This window comes from Symphalangus syndactylus, chromosome 5, assembly GCF_028878055.3.
Source record: "Symphalangus syndactylus isolate Jambi chromosome 5, NHGRI_mSymSyn1-v2.1_pri, whole genome shotgun sequence".
Lineage (NCBI taxonomy): Eukaryota > Metazoa > Chordata > Mammalia > Primates > Hylobatidae > Symphalangus > Symphalangus syndactylus.
The window spans coordinates 137,782,706-137,800,286 of NC_072427.2; the positions used below are offsets into that span (position 1 = coordinate 137,782,706).

General features: G+C 37.8%; 1 protein-coding gene across 3 annotated transcripts in view; it reads right to left on the reverse strand.

Moving 5' to 3' along the window:
- Nucleotides 1-17,581, reverse strand: part of PIK3C2G (phosphatidylinositol-4-phosphate 3-kinase catalytic subunit type 2 gamma) — a 403,358-nt gene that overhangs the window by 228,548 nt on the left and 157,229 nt on the right. For all 3 annotated transcript variants that reach the window (XM_055280504.2, XM_055280503.2, XM_055280500.2), the window contains 2 exons: nt 12,103-12,196; nt 9,097-9,191 (listed from right to left, as the gene is read on the reverse strand). In XM_055280504.2, coding sequence (XP_055136479.2) covers nt 9,097-9,191; nt 12,103-12,196 — 189 coding nt within the window. The remainder of the gene's footprint in view (nt 1-9,096; nt 9,192-12,102; nt 12,197-17,581) is intronic.

A 17,581-nucleotide genomic window follows, 5' to 3' on the forward strand; every position in this document is an offset into this window, starting at 1 on the left:
GCTTTCTGAAAAACTGAAGAAAATAAGACTTCATTCAGAGATTTAATAAGAGTCTGTTCATGGAAGGGCCTCATGCCAGTCAGTGTATCTTATGCTTTATTATAGTAACATGCTAGAGGAATTGTTCTGCTTTTTCAATTAGGCATTTAAAATGAAAATAAGCATCAAATCAGTCTCTGCCCAAGTTCCTGTGTATCTTCTTTGCTACGTCTTCTTGAGTGATTTTCATGAGAAGAGTGATCTCATTATGAGTAACATTTCTTGAAGCAGAAAAATATGACACTCCAAAATGATATTGACTTGCTGTTTTCCTGTTATTTAGTGGTCTTAACTATCAATCAAAGCAACTAAATGATGCCTGTCCTACATTCATGAGAGTAAAACATAGATCTAATTTTATCCTTAGGTCATTGAAACTTATAATTGTTAAAACTTTGTCCTGTGAAATTAAAATTGAATCAACAAGGTTAATAATACAAAGAAAAGTAGGAAGAACAGTATGCAAAGAATATTATGTTCAATAGGATCAAGTGTAGGTGATGATAGGAGAGATCTTTTTTTGAAAACAGGGTTGGAAACAAAATTTGTTTTTAATAAGTGAGTTTTTAACATTAGAAGGATTTTATTCTTTTTTTTAAAATTTATTATTGTACTTTAAGTTTTAGGGTACATGTGCACAATGTGCAAGTTTGTTACATATGTATCCATGTGCCATGTTGGTGTGCTGCACCCATTAACTCGTCATTTAGCATTAGGTGTATCTCCTAATGCTATCCCTCCCCCCTCCCCCCACCCCACACCCCACAACAGTCCCCAGAGTGTGATGTTCCCCTTCCTGTGTCCATGTGTTCTCATTGTTCAATTCCCACCTATGAGTGAGAACATTCGGTGTTTGGTTTTTTGTCCTTGCGATAGTTTACTGAGAATGATTTCCAGTTTCATCCACGTCCCTACAAAGGACATGAACTCATGATTTTTTATGGCTGCATAGTATTCCATGGTGTATATGTGCCACATTTTCTTAATCCAGTCTATCGTTGTTGGACATTTGGGTTGGTTACAAGTCTTTGCTATTGTGAATAGTGCCACAATAAACATACGTGTGCATGTGTCTTTACAGCAGCATGATTTATAGTCCTTTGGGTATATACCCAGTAATGGGATGGCTGGGTCAAATGGTATTTCTAGTTCTAGATCCCTGAGGAATCGCCACACTGACTTCCACAATGGTTGAACTAGTTTACAGTCCCACCAACAGTGTAAAAGTGTTCCTATTTCTCCACATCCTCTCCAGCACCTGTTGTTTCCTGACTTTTTAATGATGGCCATTCTAACTTGTGTGAGATGGTATCTCATTGTGGTTTTGATTTGCATTTCTCTGATGGCCAGTGATGATGAGCATTTTTTCCATGTGTTTTTTGGCTACATAAATGTCTTCTTTTGAGAAGTGTCTGTTCATGTCCTTCGCCCACTTTTTGATGGGGTTGTTTGTTTTTTTCTTGTAAACTTGTTTGAGTTCATTGTAGATTCTGGATATTAGCCCTTTGTCAGATGAGTAGGTTGCGAAAATTTTCTCCCATTTTGTAGGTTGCCTGTTCACTCTGATGGTAGTTTCTTTTGCTGTGCAGAAGCTCTTTAGTTTAATTAGATCCCATTCATCAATTTTGGCTTTTGTTGCCATTGCTTTTGGTGTTTTAGACATGAAGTCCTTGCCCATGCCTATGTCCTGAATGGTAATGCCTAGGTTTTCTTCTAGGGTTTTTATGGTTTTAGGTCTAAGATTTAAGTCTTTAATCCATCTTGAATTAATTTTTGTATAAGGTGTAAGGAAGGGATCCAGTTTCAGCTTTCTACATATGGCTAGCCAGTTTTCCCAGCACCATTTATTAAATAGGGAATCCATTCCCCATTACTTGTTTTTGTCAGGTTTGTCAAAGATCAGATAGTTGTAGATATGCGACGTTATTTCTGAGGGCTCTGCTCTGTTCCATTGATCTATATCTCTGTTGTGGTACCAGTACCATGCTGTTTTGGTTACTGTAGCCTTGTAGTATAGTTTGAAGTCAGGTAGCGTGATGCCTCTGGCTTTGTTCTTTTGGCTTAGGATTGACTTGGTGATGCGGGCTCTTTTTTGGTTCCATATGAACTTTAAAGTAGTTTTTTCCAATTCTGTGAAGAAAGTCATTGGTAGCCTGATGGGGATGGCATTGACTCTGTAAATTACCTTGGGCAGTATGGCCATTTTCATGATATTGATTCTTCCAACCCATGAGCACGGAATGTTCATCCATTTGTTTGTGTCCTCTTTTATTTCACTGAGCAGTGGTTTGTAGTTCTCCTTGAAGAGGTCCTTCACATCGCTTGTAAGTTGGATTCCTAGGTATTTTACTCTCTTTTAAGCAATCGTGAATGGGAGTTCACTCATGATTTGGCTCTCTGTTTGTCTGTGACTGGTGTATAAGAATGCTTGTGATTTTTGTACATTGATTTTGTATCCTGAGACTTTGAAGTTGCTTGCCAGCTTAAGCAGATTTTGGGCTGAGACAATGGGGTTTTCTAGATATACAATCATGTCATCTGCAAACAGGGACAATTTGACTTCCTCTTTTCCTAATTGAATACCCTTTATTTCCTTCTCCTGCCTAATTGCTCTGGCCAGCACTTCCAACACTATGTTGAATAGGAGTGGTGAGAGAGGGCATCCCTGTCTTGTGCCAGTTTTCAAAGGGAATGCTTCCAGTTTTTGCCCATTCAGTATGATATTGGCTGTGGGTTTGTCATAGATAGCTCTTATTATTTTGAGATACGTCCCATCAATACCCAATTTATTAAGAGTTTTTAGCATGAAGGGTTGTTGAATTTTGTCAAAGGCCTTTTCTGCATCTATTGAGATAATCATATGGTTTTTGTCTTTGGTTCTGTTTATATGCTGGATTACATTTATTGATTTGCATATGTTGAACCAGCCTTGCATCCCAGGGATGAAGCCCACTTGATCATGGTGGATAAGCTTTTTGATGTGCTGCTGGATTCGGTTTGCCAGTATTTTATTGAGGATTTTTGCATCAATGTTCATCAAGGATATTGGTCTAAAATTCTCTTTTTTGGTTGTATCTCTGTCTGACTTTGGTGTCAAGATGATGCTGGCTTCATAAAATGTGTTAGGGAGGATTCCCTCTTTTTCTATTGATTGGAATAGTTTCAGAAGGAATGGTACCAGTTCCTCCTTGTACCTCTGGTAGAATTCGGCTGTGAATCCATCTGGTCCTGGACTCTTTTTGGTTGGTAAGCTATTGATTATTGCCACAATTTCAGAGTCTGTTACTGGTCTATTCAGAGATTCAACTTCTTCCTGGTTTAGTCTTGGGAGGGTGTATGTATTGAGGAATTTATCCATTTTTTCTAGATTTTCTAGTTTATTTCCTTAGAGGTGGTTGTAGTATTCTCTGATGGTAGTTTGTATTTCTGTGGGATCGGTGGTGATATCCCCTTTATCATTTTTTATTGCATCTATTTGATTCTTCTCTCTTTTCTTCTTTATTAGTCTTGCTAGTGGTCTATCAGTTTTGTTGATCTTTTCAAAAAAAACCAGCTCCTGGATTCATTAATTTTTTGAAGGGTTTTTTGTGTCTCTATTTCCTTCAGTTCTGCTCTGATTTTAGTTATTTCTTGCCTTCTGATAGCTTTTGAATGTATTTGCTCTTTCTTTTCTAGTTCTTTTAATTGTGATATTAGGGTGTCAGTTTTGGATCTTTCCTGCTTTCTCTTGTGGGCATTTAGTGCTATAAATTTCCCTCTACACACTGCTTTGAATGTGTCCCAGAGATTCTGGTATGTTGTGTCTTTGTTCTCATTGGTTTCAAAGAACATCTTTATTTCCGCCTTCATTTCATTATGTACCCAGTAGTCATTCAGGAGCAGGTTGTTCAGTTTCCATGTAGTTGAGCGGTTTTGAGTGAGTTTCTTAATCCTGAGTTCTAGTTTGATCACACTGGGGTCTGAGAGACAGTTTGTTATAATTTCTCTTCTTTTACATTTGCTGAGAACTTTACTTCCAACTATGTGGTCAATTTTGGAATAGGTGTGGTGTAGTGCTGAAAAAAATGTATATTCTGTTGATTTGGGGTGGAGAGTTCTGTAGATGTCTATTAGGTCTGCTTGGTGCAGAGCTGAGTTCAATTCCTGGATATCCTTGTTAACTTTCTGTCTCGTTGATCTGTCTAATGTTGACAGTGGGGTGTTAAAGTCTCCCATTATTATTGTGTGGGAGTCTAAGTCTCTTTGTAGGTCTCTAAGGACTTGCTTTATGAATCTGGGTGCTCCTGTATTGGGTGCATATATATTTAGGATAGTTAGCTCCTCTTGTTGAATTGATCCCTTTACCATTATGTAATGGCCTTCTTTGTCTTTTTTGATCTTTGTTGGTTTAAAGTGTGTTTTATCAGAGACTAGGATTGCAACCCCTGCCTTTTTTTGTTTTCCATTTGCTTGGTAGATCTTCCTCCATCCTTTTATTTTGAGCCTATGTGTGTCTCTGCATGTGAGATGGGTTTCCTGAATACAGCACGCTGATGGGTCTTGACTCTTTATCCAATTTGCCAGTCTGTGTCTTTTAATTGGAGCATTTAGTCCATTTACATTTAAAGTTAATATTGTTACATTTGAATTTGATCCTGTCGTTATGATGTTAGCTGGTTATTTTGCTCGTTAGTTGATGCAGTTTCTTCCTAGCCTTGATGGTCTTTACAATTTGCCATGAATTTGCAGTGGCTGGTACCAGTTGTTCCTTTCCATGTTTAGTGCTTCCTTCAGGAGCTCTTTTAGGGCAGGCCTGGTGGTGACAAAATCTCTCAGCATTTGCTTGTCTGTAAAGTATTTTATTTCTCCTTCACTTATGAAGCTTAGTTTGGCTGGATATGAAATTCTGGGTTGAAAATTCTTCTCTTTAAGAATGTTGAATATTGGCCCCCACTCTAATCTGGCTTGTAGAGTTTCTGCTGAGAGATCCACTGTTAGTCTGATGGGCTTCCCTTTGTGGGTAACCTGACCTTTCTCTCTGGCTGCTCTTAACATTTTTTCCTTCATTTCCACTTTGGTGCATCTGACAATTATGTGTCTTGGAGTTGCTCTTCTCAAGGAATATCTCTGTGGTGTTCTCTGTATTTCCTGAATCTGAATGTTGGCCTGCCTTGCTAGATTGGGGAAGTTCTCCTGGATAATATCCTGCAGATTGTTTTCCAACTTGGTTCCATTCTCCCCATCACTTTCAGGTACACCAATCAGACGTAGGTTTGGTCTTTTCACCTAGTCCCATATTTATTGGAGGCTTTGTTCATTTCTTTTTATTCTTTTTTCTCTAGACTTCCCTTCTCGTTTCATTTCATTCATTTCATCTTCCATCACTGATACCCTTTCTTCCAGTTGATCGCATCGGTTCCTGATGCTTCTGCATTCTTCACGTAGTTCTTGAGCCTTGGCTTTCAGCTCCATCAGCTCCTTTAAGCACTTCTCTGTATTGGTTCTTCTAGTTATACATTCATCTAATTCTTTTTCAAAGTTTTTAACTTCTTTGCCTTTGGTTTGAATTTCCTCCTGTAGCTCGGAGTAGTTTGATCGTCTGAAGCCTTCTTCTCTCAACTCGTCAAAGTCGTTCTCCATCCAGCTTTGTTCTGTTGCTGGTGAGGAACTGCGTTCCTTTGGAGGAGGAGAGGTGCTCTGCTTTTCAGAGTTTCCAGTTTTTCTGCTCTGCTTTTTCCCCATCTTTGTGGTTTTATCTACTTTTGGTCTTTGATGATGGTGACGTACAGATGGATTTTTGATGTGGATGTCCTTTCTGTTTGTTAGTTTTCCTTCTAACATACAGGACCCTCAGCTGCAGGTCTGTTGGAGTTTGCTAGAGGTCCACTCCAGACCCTGTTTGCCTGGGTGTCAGCAGTGGTGGCTGCAGAACAGCAGATTTTTGTGAACCGCAAATGCTGCTGTCTGATCATTCCTCTGGAAGTTTTGTCTCAGAGGGGTTCCCGGCCATGTGAGCTGTCAGTCTGCCCCTACTGAGGGGTGCCTCCCAGTTAGGCTGTTTGGGGGTCAGGGACCCGCTTGAGGAGGCAGTCTACCTGTTCTCAGATCTCCAGCTGCATGCTGGGAGAACCACTACTCTCTTCAAAGCTGTCAGACAGGGACATGTAAGTCTGCAGAGGTTACTGCTGTCTTTTTGTTTGTCTGTGCCCTGCCCCCAGAGGTGGAGCCTACAGAGGCAGGCAGGCCTCCTTGAGCTGTGGTGGGCTCCACCCAGTCTGAGCTTCCCGGCTGCCTTGTTTACCTAAGCAAGCCTGGGCAATGGTGGGCGCCCCTCCCCCATCCTCCCTGCCACCTTGCAGTTTGATCTGAGACTGCTGTGCTAGCAGTCAGGGAGACTCCGTGGGTGTAGGACCTTCTGAGCCAGGTGCGGGATATAACCTCCTGGTGTGCCATTTTTTAAGCCCGTTGGAAAAGTGCAGTATTAGGGTGGGAGTGACCCAATTTTCCAGGTGCCGTCTGTCACCCTTTTCTTTGACTAGCAAAGGGAACTCCCTGACCCCTTGCGCTTCCTGAGTGAGGCAATGCCTCACCCTGCTTCGGCTTGCGCATGGTGCACTGCACCCACTGTCCTGCTCCCACTGTCTGGCACTCCCTAGTGAGATGAACCCAGTACCTCAAATGGAAATGCAGAAATCACCTGTCTTCTGCCTCGCTCACACTGGGAGCCGTAGATCAGAGCTGTTCCTATTTGGCCATCTTGGCTCCACCCCCAAGGATTTTATTCTTAACTCTTAATTATATAATCACAAAAAAAATCAATGTTTCAGGAAAACACACTTAATCCTAATAGAAAATTCATGTCACTTATCACAAAGTTAGATAGTCAAGTGTATTAAGGGGAAACAAAACAGAAATAGTAATTTTAAACCACATGAGACATTGCGAAGAATTTTTTTGTTAATAAACAACCCATAAATACTTTTACATACTACATTTCAAAAATGATGCATCTATGAATAATATGATAAAGGTCATAGTGTTGAAGACTTTAAATTCAAGGTCATCATGTTGAAGACTTGAAATTAAATTCAGGGTTGTAGTGATGAAAAATTCAATGTCAAGGTCTTGATGATAAAGACTTTAAATCCAGGGATATATTGTGTAAGAAAGGACAAACCACTAGCATTTATCCAATTAGTTCTCTGTGAGTACAAAATATAAGAAATCACTAAATGGATTGGCCTAATTACAGATTTTGTTTCATTTATAAATAACTCTCAACTTCAGGAAATCTTTTCATAGAATTATTCAGTTACATGGTATCTATCTACCCTTGTGTAGGTATTTCTACTACACTTTAAATCCTTATTGAAAACAATTCCCTTTCCATTTGTCTATGTTTTTAAGCATAAAATATTTTAAAAGAAAGAAATGTCGGCTGGGCTTGGTGTCTCACACCTGTAATCCCAGCACTTTGGGAGGCCAAGGCAGGCAGATCATGAAGTCAAGAGATGAAGACAATCCTGGCCAATGTGGTGAAACCCTGTCTCTACGAAAAATACAAAAATTAGCCAGGTGTGGTGGTGCGTGCCTGTAGTTCCAGCTACTCGGGAGGCTGAGGCAGAAGAATTGCTTGAACCAGGGAGTCGGAGGTTGCAGTGAGCCGAGATTGCACCACTGCACTCCAGCCTGGTGACGAAGTGAGACTCCGACTCAAAAAAAAAAAAAAAAAAAAAAAAAAAGTCTGTCCCTTAGCTAGAGAAAAAAAGCAACCTATTTCCTTCTTTACGTCAAAAACACAAACCAAAACAATCCAGTTCCTAATGTAATGTCATACAGAACCCAGGGCCTGGAACAATATTTCATTCTGGTTTTCCTGCTATATGCTGAGAATAATTTAGTTATTTACATTATTGAGAAATCTGTTTAGCAGACCAGAATCATCCCAATGCTTCCATCAGCAAAAGGCTTGCTAAAAAAGGCACAAGCAGTGGCATCTACGAATGGGAACATCGAAGACTCTACTCTGTCTTTCTCCTCATCTTCTTCTGATTCATCCATATCTGCTGAATCATCATCCTCATCATCATCATTTTTTCTCCTCCCCCTCATCTTTCTCTTCCATCTCTTCATATTCATCAGGACCCATTTCCATTCATACTATAGACACTCTGAATGTTGGACATGCCGTATGGAATTGGAGAATGGCAACATTAAAGATATTTAAAGTAAAGGAAATGGTAGTTATAATACCCTTCCATATATCCTGGTGTTGTAGAGAATGTGGTACAGCTGCTGTAGTCATACGCCCAACCTGGGCTGATGATTGGAAATTCACAAGCTAATCCAGGTCCTTGAACTTATTCTACTTCACTTTTAGCATTCGTTAGTCTCCACTAGCAACCGTCCAACTGACAAGACTTCGCAGGAATAGCATCTTTTGACAATCTTAATTCGGTATGTGAAGAAATAGTGGGGTGAATGTACAGAAGCTAAGTTCCGGCAGAAACAATGGGGAAACTGAAATGCTAATATCCTCAGGTGTTGCTACAGAAATTCTGGCATCTCATGAATCAGTCTTATTTCAAAAATTTCACTAATGATATTTCAAATTTATGCTTTGGGAAAAGTTTAGTGCTCTAGAAATTTTCAACAGAATGAGTATACATTAGCCTTTGGATTTTATGGTTTATAACTAATATTGCACAGAAAGTACTTTTATACCACATATTCTTCTAAAAACAGTCTCATAACTAGATTTTACATTAAAATCTTCAAGGAGTAGATATACAAATTGCACTTGTCATTTAAAGCTACAAGAAAGGCATCATTCAGATTTGAAATTCTGTTTGGATTTAACTTCCTGATTAACAGTAGCAACTGTCCAACTGGTAGATTTTGAAAATGATGACAAATTATCCTCTTAAATAAAAATGACATTGACAAAGACTCAAAACTGCCTGAATTTTATGTTCTGTATCAATTATAAGGTAAAGGAATCTTCTGCTTCCTCTAAAGCTGCCCCATAGAGAAGTTGGCACTTAAAAAGGCATCCTTGCCTGTTTTAGTTAATCTTACCAGTAAAGACGATGGGCAACCTGGATGCTTTGCAAGGAGCGGTGGAGTAGAAGTTGCACTAAAGGACTCTCAAGGTTCCATTCAAACTTGACAGCCTGAAGTAAGAGACACAATTACTTTACTTCTCAGTAACAAAATTATAGCAGAATACAGAGGGACTTCAGAGGCTTGAGAAAAGACTAGAGAAAACAGCATGCACATTTTAACAAAATGCTAATAACATTCAATGATTTTATGAGTCGGTATATGACTAATAACAAAACACACATACATTACACCATTTGGATTTGTGTAGTCTTGCTTCCTTTCCTTGTATATGGATAAGAAATAAGGGCAGGTGGTTGGTGGAGTTCAACCATGTGCCAAGGGAGAATACTGACACAAAAATTCCTGGATTATTAAATACGATATTATTAAGCCACAGATATTTTTTCCTATTTGGAGATGAAATTAATGCACACTGAAAGCCTTAACAGAAATCATCAACTGGTGTATTATTATTAACCTCCAGGCCTTGAGGTTTTGCTTAAAATTTCAAAACTGACTGTTCCTACCATAACTCAGTCCCAAATCCTTTCTTTCATCTCCACTGTGAACAACTCTTAAGTTTTTTAGGATACTCAACTGAGTAGAAAACATAGATAACAGTGGCAGCCCCCACTATCCTTAGGGAGCTAATTTAGGGCTTCACCTGTCCTCTGCAGGGACTTCACTGACAGCAATCTGTAGCTGAGCTGCTATCATCATCCCAGGAATCTGAATATATGAAAATGAAAACCAGGTTCTCATAAAAATGCTCATTCCTGCTTGACAGACAAAGCTTATATCTTTAGTTGTTTTATAAACCATTTAAGTCTCTCTCTCTTACACACACACACACACACACACACTCTCTCTCTCTCTCTCTTTCTCTCTCTCTCTAAAAGCTTCATAGTCTAAGCCAGGCTTTATACTACAGTACAGACAGCAGGAAAAAATAAGTACAATATCCAGTCATACATACACTTGAAGAAACACCTCAATATGCTAGCCATCCTCAAGAATGGGAAAGTTTATAAATTCCTAAGGTGTGAGGGTGCTGAAGATGAGTTCAGCAAATTTGCATAAACTCCTGATGCTGTCTGACTGTAGAAGGACAATAATGTGTGCTGTCTTAAACTGTAGCCATGGCACTCTCTCACTTAATGTGCTAATGCTGGACTGACTAGGTCATGGGTTTTATTTATGCCCTAATAGTGAGCATATTATATGAGCATATGAGCAGGAGATATGTTTCAGAATTACCTACATGCTTGCCTTTTTAGATGTCTGCCCCATTATTTCTTCTTGAACCCAATGTCTATTTGTTATCCCTCGCTTCCAAGCTTCCTGCTTTACTCTGTCCACTGATACAATTTCCCCCTAAATCCTGCCTGACCATCTAGAATGTAGACAATTTTTCTGGTGAACACCACATTATTTGAAGTGGTTTGCAGTAACCCCTGGGTCTGGGTCCTATTTGACTCTTAGCTATGAACTGTATCTTCTGTTTTGTTATAGCCTTAGGGTCCTTTCTTACAGCTTTTATATAGACTGCATAATTCTCACATGATAATACATAACAAAATAGCATGATTCCAGAAAACAACCAATAGGTTAGGATTTTTTATGTGTTGGAAAGTTTGAAATTCAAGGTAGAGTATAGAAGTCTAAGGACAATGAATGTTTTGAAATTCTTCCAGTGGTTTTTTTTTTTAATTTTCTAGTCACATTATCGATTTCTTTCCATCTCAGGACATTTTATAACTTTCCTTTTTAATCATAACATAGTTGAAACTTTAATTTTGCCTTCTGTGTATTTGCTGTGTTAGATTGTGTGCACCCCGTCTTATACATTTGGATTTGCGGCAATATGGGTCTCAATGACATTCCTGATGCCAAGTGTACTTAGGTAGAGACTCAAATGAGTTTAATGTCTACAGACTTTTGTGAAAATGTATTCTCCCGAATTGGGCTAGAAATAGCATGTTGCCATACCCATGAGTCATGAGATGAACGGTGAACTTGTAAGTTAGATTAACCCTTATTTTCAAGAAAGATTGGATTGTACTCTATGGTACAGCTATTTCTAAACCAGCTCTCTTTTTTAAGAAGAACTTCAGAGAAATTCATAATCTCTGTGCAGTCATACTCTACTAAAGTTTATTAATATAGGCTCCTTCTACCAGTTTCCAGTCACTTTTCAAAACCTGAGGCAACTGACATTCAAACTAGCTGTAACAACCTGACCTTTCAGATAAAAAAAAAGCTGGATTAAAAACAAAACGAAGCATAAAAACCACAAGTTTAGATCTGTTTAGCTCTCAGCATACAGTCATCCTGGAAAAAACAAAAATAACTTACCTTTGATTCTGTATCTATTGGATATTCTGCTATTTACATGGTCATGTGTGGCATGTGTAATTTACTTGTTACATTTCATCATATTCAGACTAAATCAGTCTTTGCTTACATTTCTAGATAACTTTATATTATTTTCTAAAATTACTCCAACATTGTGATATTTGATGTTACTAAAATGTACTATTTGGTGGCAAAATTTGGCTATTAGAAATTACTATGATAAAATTTATTATCAATATTATAAGCCTCTAAAGAAGTGCAAGAAACTCATAAATTATGAAAAGCTGCCTAGCAAATGATTATTTTCTACATAACATTTATTTGGTAATTTTTGTCATTTTATATATACATATTTGTAAATTTTTATCATCAGCATGTCTATTTTTTCATGTTCTAATAAATGAAATAATTTTTAAAAATTTTTCCTTTTTGGGATTAATGTATTTTATAATTGTAACAATTTCAGATAGAGAATGTCTTCATTACCCATGCTGACATCATTTAGTCCCTTGGGTGGCCAAATTGCAATATCACTTCTGGATAGACTATTGTTGATTCATTGGGAACCTTTTAGAGATAATTAGTTAAAACCCTGGGTTTCCTTAGCAACTCTGCTGTTCTTACCTGAACTAGCTGTGGGAGATATTCCAGTAGTTCATCATTCAAGAGGTTGTCTAATTGTTGAACTGCCACTTTACGAATTTCTTGATCTGGAAAACTAATACACAGTAAATATATCCACTGAGCTGTTAATGGTAAGGAATAATGCATAAGACATGTCAGGGAGAACAGAGAATGAATTCTACCCCCAGTGCATCAGGTAAAACAATTATCCCACAATCGATTAAGGTAATATTAGCACCAAATAATTCTTATTTTTCCATATTCTATACTATCATGTGGACTGCAGTAGAAAATCCTTTCAACTAGACTTTGGAAATGTGGTTTTAAGTCTGATTCCTGCCAGCTTTCTTATCTATAAAATGTGTATTATGGATAATCCAAAATCTTTTCTAAAGTAGTATGAAAATCTTTGCTTCTTATTTAGCCAAGCATTTGATAAATAAGTTATTACCAACTGGAGATCTGATTATATGATTAAAAATGGGATCTAATATTTTTAACCAGTCTTAGCCAGATCTTACCACAAACCAGAAATTTAAAGTTCTTTAGAATAAATAAACAAAAATAATTAAATACAGCTAAATCTTACTAGACTGTGAAGTTCTTGAAGGAAACTGTGCCTTGTTCGTTTTTGGATGGCATTTGCCTGTTGTAAGATTTAGCACCCATTAGGCACTTAATAAATGTTTTTTATTTAAATAAATTTGTGAAGGTATTTAGCATTTGAAGTCCTGTTCCAAAGACAATTTATCCTGAAATGGATTCCTCAAATTGTCATCTTGCTCCATCAGAAGAAATAGATTCAGTTACCTCAAAGTTCCTGGGAAGTGCTTGGAGACAATTTTGGCTCCATATTGCTTTGACATGATTAGATATTACTAGGGCTTTGGTAAGGAGAATTAATTTTAAAGAAACAATTTTTTAGAAAAAAAATCAAGCATAATTTAAAACATGAAGGAATTGCTTATAGTAATTTATTTACAAATAAATAAACAAACCAAAAATTACTTTTGTAGACAACTAACTGAATGCTTTTCAACCAATCAGGTGAGGGCTCTAAAGACTGGCTTCCAGTAGGAGATTAGAAAACTGTAAAGTCTTTAATGGTCAGCGTTTTCTCAGCATATCAGGTTACTGAAGGGTAAAATGGGAACTATGCTGCCATCGAGTCAAGTAAACAATGGTATCACACAACTCAACTGTCCTTGATGGCAGCTTCAAATGGAGTGCTAAGCAAGTTACATATTTTTTCTTCATTAAACTGAGCATTTTAATCGCAACGAGAATTTTACCTATAAGGTTAGTCAGTCAAAACTCTTATTTCTGACCTGCAAGTACATTTCCAGTATTTTTCTCCCTTGGAACGTTCTAGCAACGAGACCTACTGAGAACTGCACTCCAGACACATTTGGTGAAGTATTGCAAAGGTCAGAAGATCTCAGCATAACGTCATGCACAGGTGGAGCGCAGAAAGAGTGCAATTAAAATGCAAAGCTAGAAGCAGTTCAGCTTGTTTTAGTACGTTAAGACTTTAGATTATCCTAACTAAATGTGATTGACTCTAATTTATTGATCTCAATTACTAAACCATTTGTCTGAAACTTGTAGACTCAAAGTCAGTGTGAGGACAGTTTGAAGTCTTGGAGGGAATAGTTACTAGGTAAGTTTTGTTGCCTAAGTGATGACTTGTTAAGTTAGCTATCAGTGGCCTATGCTTCCCTGTGTGACTATTTTACCTTATTGATAGAAATGACAAAAAAGGAATAAAAAAGGAACATCACAACAAAACAAAGCTATTTGGTGAACACTATACCTTTAACTATGTATTTATTTCCACTAGAATGCAAATTCCAGAAAAGCAGTAAATTTTTATCTCTTTTGTTCATAGATGTGTCCCCTAATGCCTTCAGATTTGTAGGCACTCTCTACATATTTCTTAGAAGACTGTTGAACCTGAACTCATTGTCATTACACCTAAACATCTTTACTACCACACTTCCTCACTGTAGTCTGTGTTACCACCTTTCTCCAATTACATAGGCTTAAAATGTTAAAGGTAATATTTTGCCCTTCTTTATTACTTTTTTCACCTTTCCCATCTGATGGAATTCTATTCATCCATGAACTCCAAGCTCAAGCATCAATTTACCTGTGAAGCTGTTCCAGCAATATTTTAACACCTTGTGAAGTTGACAACTCCTTTCTCTATAAAATTCTATATTATATACATCACTGAGGGCAGGCTCATTTATTTATGATTCCCTAGCCCAAGCGCAGTTGAATAAAAGTTTGTGGAATTCTTAGTATTCTCTTATCTTTACATCTAATCAGTTGCCGAGTTCTGTTGACTTTTCTATCCTAATGGCTCTAGCCTTTAATTTCTTCTGCTGCTATCTAGTCTAGGCCATAATTACCTCATGCTAGTACTAACATTTTTAATAGTAACACCTTATCAAATCCCCTAAAGTATTTTAAGTTTATTTCTCATAAAACATTAAATGGTTTTCTGTATCCAATAAACCTCCCTTTAGTACACACTGCAATCTAAATATTCCAGGCTAGCAAAACACTCTAGATTTTTCTTCTACCATTAATATTCACTGAACCAATCTGGCTCATTGATATATTCTCCTCTGAAAATACATGTGCATTTTCACCTTTGTGCACACTGTGACATCTGCTGGAAAACCCTCCCTTAGTTCTTTAAGTTCTGGTCCTCCTTCAAAATGTAGATCAAATTCCCTTGAAGGTGCCTCTGTTAGTCCTTAGTAATCACTTCTCTGAATGCCAAGGATATTGACTGGTTGACTCCCACTTAAGATATGACAGTGTGTATTTATCTTTTTACATATGTGTCCTCATTCCTCAACTACTGACTAATTCAAGTGAAGATGAGGATTGTTCAATATTTTCTTTTTTATTCCTAGGATTTAGCAACTTCCTCCATATATGGTTGCAATGAATAAAAATGCATTGATCATAATGATAATAATTACAAAAATCCTACTATAAAGTCAATTTTATTTCCTTCTGTGTTTTGAGATAGTTTCCATTGGTTGAAATAGGTTTAATTTTATAAATGCCACTCATATAAATTCCAGATCTTTTTTTCTCTCAGTCAAAAGCATAGGAGAAAAACAAATCTGAAAGCAATGAAAGAGAGGGATGTATAGGCATACCTCAGAGATATTGCAGGTTTGGTTCCAGACCACCACAATAAAGTAAATATCACAATAAAACCAGCCGCACATTTTTTTTGTTTTTTTTCAATGTATGTAAAAGTTCTGTTTATATCATACCGTAGTCTACTAAATGTGTAATGGCATTATGTCAAACAAATCATTAAATTAAAAACTTTTATTAAAAATACTTTGTTGCTAAGAAATGCTAACAATCAACTAAGCCTTCAGCAAGTTCTAATCTTTTTGCTGGTAGAGGGTGTTCCATCCGTGTTGATGCCTGTGGACTGATCAGGATGGTGGTTGCTGGAGGTTGGGGTGGTTGTGGTAATTGCTTAAAATAAAGACAACAATGAAGCTTGAATCGATTGACTCTTTTTCATGAAAGATTTTTCTGTAGTATGTGATGCTGTTTGATAGCATTTTATTAACAGTAGAACTTCTTTCAAAATTGAAGTCAATTCTTTCAAGCCCTGCCACTGCTTTCTCAATCATGTTTATATAGGATTCTAAATCCTTTGTTATCATGTCAACAATGTTCACAGCATCTTCACCAGGAGTTAATTCTATCTCAAGAAACCACTCTTTTTTGCTCTTCCATAAGAAGCAACTCCTCATCCCTTCAAATTTGTCATGAGATTGCAGCAATTCTGTCACGTCTTCAGGCTCCACTTCTAATTCTAGTTTACTTATAAGTTCTACCACATCTACAGTTCCTTCCTCCACTGAAGACTTGAACCCCTTACTGTCATCTATGAGGATTAGGATCTACTTCTTGAAACTCCTGTTAATGTTGATATTTTGACCTCTTCCCATGAATCACCAATGTTCTTAATTATATCTAGAATGGTGAATCCTTTCCAGAAGGTTTCCAATTTACCCAGCTTCATCCAAGGAATCACTATCTATGGCAGCTGTAGCCTTATGAAACGTATTTCTTAAATAATAAGACTTGAAAGTCAAGATGACTTCTTGATTCATGGCTTCAGAATGGATGTTGTGTTAGCAGGCATGAAAACAACATTAACCTGCTTATACATCGCCATCAGAGCTCTTGAGTGACTGGGTACATTGTCAATGAGTAGTAATATTTTGAAAGGAATCTTTTTTTCTGAGCAGTAAGTTTCAATGGGGGGCTTAACATATTCAGTAAACCATGCTGTAAACAGATGTGCTGTCATCCAGGCTTTGTTGTTCTATTTATAGAGTACAGGCAGTCACTTTAGCAGAGTTCTGAAGCACCCCAGGATTTTTGAAATAGTAAGTGAGCATTGGCTTCAGTGTAAAATCACCAGCTGCATAGCCCTATCAAGAGAGTCAGCTTGTCTTTTGAAGCCTTGAAGCCCAGCATTGACTTATCTTCTCTAGCTATGAAAGTCCAGGTAGCATCTTTTTCCAATAGAAGGCTGTTTCATCTATACTGAAAATCTGTTGCTTAATGTAGCCACAGTCTTCAATGACCTTAGCTGGATCTTATGGATAACTTGCTGCAGCTTCTACATCAGCACTTTCTGGTTCACCTTTAGGTTACAAATATGGCTTTTTTTCTTGCTTTCTTTCTTTTTTCTTTTTGAGATGGAGTCTGGCTCTCAGGCTAGAGTGCAGTGGTGCAATCTCAGCCCACTGCAACCTCTGCCTCCCAGGTTCAGGTGATTCTCCTGCCTCAGCCTCCTGAGTAGCTGGGATTTTAGGCGCCCCCCACCACGCCTGGCGAATTTTTGTATTTTCAGTAGAGACAGGGTTTCTCCACCTTGGCCATCTGGTCTTGAACTCCTGACCTCATGGTCCACCCGCCTCAGCCTCCTAAAGGGCTGGGATTACAGGCATGAGCCACTGCGCCCGCCTGGCTTTTTTTCTTAAACCTCATGAACCAACTCTGCTAGCTTCAAACTTTTCTTCTGCAGTTTCCTCATCTCTCTTAACCTTCATGAAATTGGAGAGAGTTAGGGCCTTGCTCTGGATTAGGCTTTGGCTTGAGAGAATGTTGTGAGATTTGATCTTATATCCAAATCACTCCAACTTTGTCCCTTGCAGCAATAAGACTGTTTCACTTTCTTATCAGTTCTGTCTTCACTGGAATCGCACTTCTAATTTCCTCCGAGAACTTTTCCTTTGCATTCACAATTTGGTTAACTGGCACATGAAGCCTAGCTTTTAGCCTATCTCAGCTTTCAACATGCCTTTCACACTATGCTTAATCGTTTTAAGCTTTTGATTTAAAGTGGAAGACATATAACTCTTCCTTTCACTTGAATACTTAGAGGCCATTGTAGGGTTATTAACTGGCCTAGTTTCAATAT